The sequence below is a fragment of the Malurus melanocephalus genome, unplaced genomic scaffold (genome assembly GCF_030028575.1).
Source record: "Malurus melanocephalus ecotype Western Australia unplaced genomic scaffold, MMel_1.1 scaffold_59, whole genome shotgun sequence".
In the NCBI taxonomy this organism is placed as follows: domain Eukaryota; kingdom Metazoa; phylum Chordata; class Aves; order Passeriformes; family Maluridae; genus Malurus; species Malurus melanocephalus.
Genome location: NW_026623291.1, coordinates 335,202 through 343,083, shown reverse-complemented (window position 1 = coordinate 343,083; position 7,882 = coordinate 335,202). Strand labels below are relative to the sequence as shown.

General features: G+C 58.2%; 1 protein-coding gene across 1 annotated transcript; it reads left to right on the top strand.

Moving 5' to 3' along the window:
• The first annotated feature begins 1,087 nt into the window (after window positions 1–1,087).
• On the top strand, window positions 1,088–4,729 carry R3HDML (R3H domain containing like). Its single transcript, XM_057365869.1, has 5 exons — window positions 1,088–1,348; window positions 2,583–2,701; window positions 3,207–3,339; window positions 4,384–4,499; window positions 4,597–4,729. The coding sequence occupies exons 1-5, from the start codon at window positions 1,088–1,090 to the stop codon at window positions 4,727–4,729; spliced, it is 762 nt and encodes a 253-aa protein (XP_057221852.1).
• The last annotated feature ends 3,153 nt before the right edge of the window (window positions 4,730–7,882 follow it).

The following is a 7,882-nucleotide window of genomic DNA, read 5'->3' as shown; positions in this document are numbered from 1 at the left end:
CCAGCAGCAGCAGCGAGGAGCAGCCCCCGCTCTCTGAGGCACCGAGCCGTGCGCTGCCCGCTCCCCCCGGCGCCGTGCGGGGCTCCGTGTGCCTGCGTGAGCCCGCCGAGGCATCCACCAGCCTATAAATCTCCTGGCACGGCTCTTTCCAAACTTCAGGACATTCCCCGGGGGGAGAGTTGAGATGCAGCTTGTGCGTCAGCGGCCGCAGCGGGCTGCCCGGCGGGGCTGAGCGGAGCCTCCCGCATCTGCCCCAGCAGGTTGGTCCCGCAGGTCAATCCCGCCGCCGCTCCGCCGCTCCGCCGCTCCTGGCTCACTCCTCACGGTACGTAGCCTGGGAACATCCTCCCGCTGCTCCGGGATGCTAGGAGGTGCATCGGCTGACGGATGAGGGGATATTCCAGCGCTTTCACTTTTTTTTCTTTTTTTTTTTCCTTTTTTTTTTTTTTTTTTTTTTTTTTTTTTTTTTTTTTTTTTTTTTTTTTTTTTTTTTTTTTTTTTTTTTTCTTTTCTATTCTGCTTTTGCGGTGGTTATTTTTCTTTACCCAATACAAAAGAATCGTTAGGATTTCTCGACAATGCTTTTAAGCCTTGCCGTGCGTTTCTTTATCTGTGTGAGATTTCTTTTGGTGCTGGGGATTATTCAGCACASCAAACTCCTGGGAAGTTACAGGGCAGGCAGCTGCAGTGACTCTCAGCATGTTCCTAACTATCCCCTGTCCCACAGGTACGTGCCATAAGTGAAAAAATGGGGGAGACTTTCTACAGACTTTATCTTTTTTGAATACAAACAAACAAGAAAACTGATTCCCCAGGCATCTCCCTGACAGTCCTGGGGAATTTGCTGTGATAAATGAAGTTATTAAGGAGATTAATTTAAAAAAAAAATAAAAAAAAAGAAAAGGAAAGGAAAAAAAGAAAATGTATTTGTACCTTATTTTGGGAAGTGGTGCTTGCATGGTGTCTCAGCCCTGAGCAGTGCCTGCGYTGTGCTCTCTCCCAGATCTGCACAGCCGCAGCCGGAGATCCCCTTGTCCTCGCCTGACTCCGTGCGGGAGCGCAAAGCTGCGGGCTGACCCCAGCGGGCATGGCCGTGCTGCACTCGCACCTGTACCTCACAGCCTTGGGCTGCTGGCTGACCACGCTGGCCAGCTCCTTCCTGCTGCCCAACGCCACCGAGCTGCTGTCCCCGCCCGAGGGCACGGCCGCGGGGCTGCTGTGGGGCGCGGGGGTGCCCCGGAGCCGGCGGAGGCGATACCTCTCYCCCCACGACATGAGTGTGATCCTGGACTACCACAACCAAGTGCGAGCACAGGTGTCACCCCCCGCTGCCAACATGGAATATATGGTGAGTGGGGCTCTGGCAGGGCAGAGTGGGGTCTGTAGGTGTGGGGGGCTCGAGGGGCTCACCTGTGATGTGACTGGTAGGGATGTCAGAGTGCTGGCCCCATTTCTGGCTGAACACGTGCCCTGGGGGATGTTTGATGTCCCAGGGGCAGAGCAGACCCACGCAGCCTCGGTGCAAGAGGGATGGAGCCCCAGCACGGAGACATTTCCCCATGAGGGCAGATTTGGGRTCTGTGGGCCTGTGTCTGGGACAGCTGGGAGCTTGCTGGCTGTGGGATGGAGGGATCCAGAGTTAGCACTGGGGGCAGGGAGGTGGCTACAAGCGTGAAAAGCTCAGGTCCCAAACCAAAGAGGTGGGAGCCTCTCACCTAACTTCATCTGGGACAGATGACTCCAGGGTCACAATTTCCAGGGTCTCTTTTGAGTGTTCCACGTGGTGCCAGCTCCCAGGAGTGGGTCAAAGAGCTGCACAGCCTCGACAGCTGGGCACCTCCCGTCAAGGGTCACCCTGGGCAGAGCTTTCCCCAGGTTGTGTTCACTCTGCTTGGAGCTCCTAACCCAGCCCTAAGGGAGGAGAAATGGGGAGCCACCAAGAGGAGGAATTTCCACCAACACAGGGTGGGAGCATCAGGGCAGGAGGTGCTGCTCTGCTCCCAGGAAGGGGACCAGAGTGCTGAGGGAGCAGCTGGGTGGTCCCTGGATGTGATTTGGGAGGAGCACACAGTAGCCCAGCTTGCTGGGTATCAGAGCAGGTCAGACATGCCCGGGAGCATCCTGCACTGCTTCTTGCTTGGCCTAAATTCCTGCCTTCCAAAATAACTCACACAGGCATCTCCCCAGAGCAGTTCAGGATGGGTGAGGAAGCTTTAAATAATGCATGAAGGCACCAGCTGTGCTCACCGGTCTGCCTGTGGCTGGGGCTGCTGTGCTGAGGGCYGGGACAGGGCTGCAGGGTTTCACCCCTGACATCAGCTCCACCTTCTGCAGGAGCTCATTCCTGGAGGGAATCACTCCCACAGGGCTTTCAGGGTTGTGTTGTGTGTGTCCAGGAGCTGTGCTGGCAGCTGGGGAGGTCCATTGCTCCCGGACCTGCTGCTGTGCTTCCTTCCCCCTGGTGCATCAGTCATATTTTTTTGACACTTATGGGTGCTCAGAAGGCTCCCTGAGCACAAAGGAGCAGATTTCTCCTCTGGGAAGCCAAAGTTCCCATCTGTCCTTTTCCTTTCCCCATTCAGGTGTGGGATGAGCGGCTGGCCAGGGCAGCGGAGGCATGGGCTGCGCGCTGCCTGTGGGACCACGGGCCCCCCGAGCTGATGAAATATGTGGGACAGAACCTCTCCATCCAGTCGGGCAGGTGAGTGCCCTGGGGGCAGAGGGAGATCCTGGGACACCGCCACAGCCCCCAGTGCTGGAGGAGGAGCAGCAGCCCCTCTCTCAGAGCAGAGAGGCTCTGAGCTGGCATTGCATGGCAGAGATAGAGCTGAGGGACACATCAAGCCCCAGGRTAGAGGAGGAGGGCCCAGCTCTTGCAGAAGGGTAAAACAGGAAAGCAGAGGTGCCTGCTGATGATTTGGGACATGTGCCATTACTCTGCTCTGTGCCAGGCACATGGCCAGGGCGAGATAGGTTCTGGATCTCCTCCACATGGCTCTCAGGTGCCTCTGGTCTTCTGGAGCAGCAGTGGGCTCGGCACAAGGATGTCATTGCCCCCCTTTTCCCAGGAAGGTTTAGTCCCAACGAGCCCTGGCTCCAGACCTTTTCTCTCCTCCACCTCCTCAGTGTGGAGCTGTCCTTTCCTCTCCTTTGCCCACGCTCTCTGGCACAGAGGAGGTGCCCCTCACCCATAGCTCTTTTCGCAGATACCGCTCCGTCATGGACATGGTGAAATCCTGGCACCAGGAGAAGCAGCACTACTCCTTCCCACACCCCCGCGAGTGCAACCCCCGCTGCCCCTCCACCTGCAGCGGTTCTGTCTGCAGCCACTACACACAGGTGAGCCCTGCAATCCCCCGGGACCCGCCACAAAGGGGGGATTGTGCAGCTCACAGCCCTGCTCCCAGCAGCAGCAGGGATCCAGGATCCAGCTGCAGATGACTGCCAGCTGCAGATCAGCAGCATGTCTGCTGGAGGGATGAGGGTGATGCCCTCCCAGCCTGGGCCTCTCCAGCATTTGGGCTGCTGCAGGAAGGTCCCAGGGACTCACAACCCACTGAGGGGCAGCTGGGACCTTCTGGCCAATTGACAAGGAGGTTCCCATTTTTTAAAAAGCATTTTCCCCTTTGGCCTTTGTCTCCTCACTGCACCTCTGGCAACTTAAAGTGGTGAAGAAGAAAAAAAAAGCCGCTTTGTACTCTTGCCAAACATGAATCCTATCTTCTGGGGTTGAGCAGCTTTATAGCACGCAGTTTCATCCAGCTCCCCAGGAATGCATCCCCTTCATACCCTGGCACAGCCCCAGACAGCCTGGCCAGCACAAGGTGGAAAACTCTTTTTCTCTGCCTGTTAGCAGAGCTGTGCCAACCCCTAATTATCTCCTCTTCGTGGCTCCTACCTTTACCTGAGCATCTGCATCCCCATGTGGTTCATCCATGGGGATGCTCAGGGATGCTCTGGGTTKCATAAGGGAAATATACACTTTTTATGGAAGTAATTCAACCTGCAGAGGCTTTAGGAGGAGCTTCTGTCTCTGCTTGATGTCCCCGTGTGCAGGGTAAGCTGCTGGCCATGATTCAGGGTGAGGTTTGGGAGCTAATTTGGGTAAATTGGAGCAGTGACCCAGACTCTGCTGCTCATGGAGGTGAGCTTGGCAAGGCAATCCCTTGCAGGGCAGTGCAGGCTGCAGGCAGGAGAGGGAGAGCAAAAAATCACCCAGTGGTAACAAAGCACTGGCCATGACGGGACAGCGTCCAGCCAGAGATCGGGACAGTCAGGATGTGATTCCCCGGTGGGACAGAGCCCTGCACTGCTGTCCCGKGGCAATCASCTGGGTGGATGGGTGATGGACACCAACAGTGCCTGTTCTCTGTCCTGACACAGATGGTGTGGGCAACCTCGAGCCGCCTGGGCTGTGCCCTGGGCACCTGTGCCAACGTGCGGGTGTGGGGCAGCACATGGCGCCACGCCATCCTCCTGGTCTGCAACTACGCCATCAAGTAAGTGATTGAGGGGAGCCCCCCGTGCCACTTCCCTCCTCACCCCATCAGCAGGGAGCTGATGATGCTCAGAAGTGATGCCCTTCTCTCTTTTTAGGGGCAACTGGCTGGGAGAAGCGCCCTACAAGGTGGGGCGGCCGTGCTCAGCCTGTCCCCCCACCTACGGCGGGGGCTGCTCCAACAACATGTGCTTCACCGGAGTCAAATCCAACCAAGTCAGCTGGTTCTAGGGCTGCAGCCCCAGGAGGAGCCCTGGGAATGGAGATGGGGTGAAAAACAATTATTTATAACACTGACCCCACCCCCAGCAGCCCGGCTGCCCGACCTGCTTCATCCCCTTCATCCCTARTGCCGCGTAGGAAACTGCTTTTCTAACACACCTCTCCAGCASTGTTGTCTGGCTGCTTCCCACTYTGGGGGAACTGGGGACAGCTCAGRTCCCTATTTTGTGAAATAGGGATGKTTTAGGSRTGCAYGGGGGAGTGGGGCTGGCTGGCATGGTCCCTGCAGACTCAGGGATCTTTCCCCACTGCCCCCCGGTGCTGAGGCAGAGGTTGGTGCGAGTGAAAACCGAGATGTTCCCCTCGTGGCGAGCAGCTGGAGAAGTGGGGAGCCCCGAGCATGCTCCTGCTTCACGGCAGCCCCTCTGACCGTGGGGCCCCCAGCTCTGAGCCCCCAATAAAGCAGCCTGGAGACCCCCGTGCTTGTGTTGGTCCCTCACTCGCAGCCTGGAGCCTCGGGGTAACGCCGACCCGGTGCCTTCGCTCAGGTTTTGGGGYGCAGAAGCCCTCGGTGGGGCTGTGGGCACGGGAGATGTCTGGGCGCTTTGCTCCATCGTGTGGGAGAAGCCAGCACTGCTGGGACACGGGCTGAGGATGACGCTCAAGGGCCACAAACTCCTGTCCCGCCCAGGCTGTCCCACACAATCCACTGCTCTACATCGCCCCCAGTGCCGCTGAGCACCCCATTATCCACATCCCCTCCCTCTCTGGGACCTCTCAGCACTCAGCAAACTCCGGGAACCCCGAATTCCAAGATCTTGGAATGAGCATCCAGCTGTGCCACAGCCCTCTGCATCCAGCGTACTCCCCACTGTATGCTCCCCCCTTGGGATGTGCCTTTTCTTTCAGAGGAGCAAATATCCCCAATTTTTGCCCCTCAGGGCTGCAGGGTTTCAATAGCTGAGGTGCTGTGGGGATTCTGAGAGTGGCAAGGAGCTCTCTGTGCCTCCTGCAGCCTGACCTCTTCCTGAGATGTACAGGAGATGTGGAATGCTCTGTGCTGACGGATGATCACCTTTTCAGCTCCAGCTCTGGATTCCCCAAATATTTGGTGCCCTCTCAGCAACACTTCTTGCACATCGCCCTGCTGGCCTCAGCACGGGCCCTGGCAGCCCGGACTGCTGCTGTCACAGAGCCACAGGGGGTGGCACATGGCACAGGGGCTGTCACAGCCTCGTGGGGAGGTTGGGGACCCCATCTGAGTGTCTGCAAGGCTGGGGACCCATCTGCCACCATGAGGTCCTGGGTGCTGTGATCCCAGAGGAAGCCACAAGGCAGTGACAGGGAGAGACAGAGAGGAGCTGCAGGCATCCTGTGCCCATCCTGTGCTCAGGGTACCACCCTGCATCCCTCCACAGCATCCCCGCAGCTCCCCGTCCCCAAACATCTCCTCCAGTTTGGCACAGGGCAGACAAGCCCCGACTCATGGCTGGGGCTTTTTCCCCCTTGTGCTGCAGCCAGGCTCTGCTGTTCACAGCCTCAGACACGGTTTCCCCATCGCGGGTGAGTGATGGCACAAACCCTGGGGCGCTGCAGAGTTGGATCCRGCCGTCCCGACTCCCCGTGGCCAGGGGTGAACCCCAGCCCGGCGGCTGCCCCGGCCTTGACACCATCTGGAAGCGGGAGCCCCAAAAGAGTCCAGTAAAAGCCGTGTTTGAGTTTCTAGCTTGGCAGCAGTTACTATAGCTACAGCAACGGCACCTTGCAGATTGGTTTCCATAAGAGCTTGGTTACTATTTAACATCTCCACCCACATTAGCCCTGATTAAGCGAATCAATAAGATAACAGGAGAGGCAGGTTTCCTCGCCCTGCCTCTCYGCGCTGCCTCCTGCCTTCACCTAGTTCCTTAGTGAGAGACATTTTTTTATTTATTTATTTCGATTTCTTTTTTATTCCTCCTACTTCCTCTGGTTTTCGCCCCAAGTGCCCATAGCGGTATCCGGCGAGACATGGTCAATGTAAGCACCCAGCTAAGCGCTAAGATGGAGGCTCCATATGGTGAGTACGGCGTTCCCATCGCCCGCGCGCGGGAAGCGGGGCTGGCACGGGCAGGGATTGCAGCCCCCAGCCCCACGGCCCAGCTCCCCAGCGCCTCRGGCACCCGCAGATGGAGGCAGGAGAAGGGTTCTGATTGATTTGGACCCCGTGCGAATCCGTCTGTGGATGCATTTTCCGTCTTTCCCGCGGTTTGACCCAAAGAGAAGGCACGTGCCCGAGGGAGCAGGGTGGCCCCACGTGCGGCAGAGGGGCTGCTGCTGCTGCYGGGCTGGCAGCACGAGTGGCAGCACTCTGGAGGAGGTGACACTGCCTCAGGACACGCTGCCCAGGCTGCAGGTGGCCCGTGGCACGCTGGGCTGTGTGAGTGGGCACAGCGGGTACCTGGCAGCGCCCAGGGCCGGCGTTACGGCTGGGCAGCTTTCCCAGCAGGGAATGCAGTGSCTGGACAAACCCCAGCCTYCAGCCTCRCAGGGCACAGCATCAGGTGGCACARGGCTGCCTGGGCACCTGGCCACAGMRAGATGCCCGCCAGGCCCGTGTCCMCTCTCCCAGTGGGCACCAGCCCGGAGCAGCCCCGTGCGGGCTCCATGGCTGTGCCAGACCCAACTGCCTAAAGATGCTCSTGGGCACTGAGGCACAGGTGCCTGCCCAGGCTGACCTCAGCCCCGTTACCCTCAGGATGGCTCAGTTGTGCCTGTGTCACAGCATCCCCACACGGCTGGTTTGGTCCTGTGTGTTCCAGGAGCCCCTGGGCATGGCCAGGGTGTGGAATGAGCTCCCAGCAGCTGAGGTCTCACAGTTTTGATGTTCTCCATCACATCCTCACGGCTCTCCAGCACTTCCTTGTGGCTCTCCATCAGATCCTCGTGGCTCTTCATCACTCCAAGGGCTCTCCATCACTTTCCTTGGCTTCCCATCACACWGTGGGGCTCTYCATCATACTACCTTGCCTGTCCTCKCTCTGGTTTTCATSTCCTGCTCCTCTTCTCTTTTACAAGAGTGCAGCCCCTGCCCAGCCCACCTTCCAACCACCACATCCCAAGAGAGCTTGTGGGACTCCCAGGCCATGTCCTCACACTTTGCTCATGACCTCTCTTTGTGTG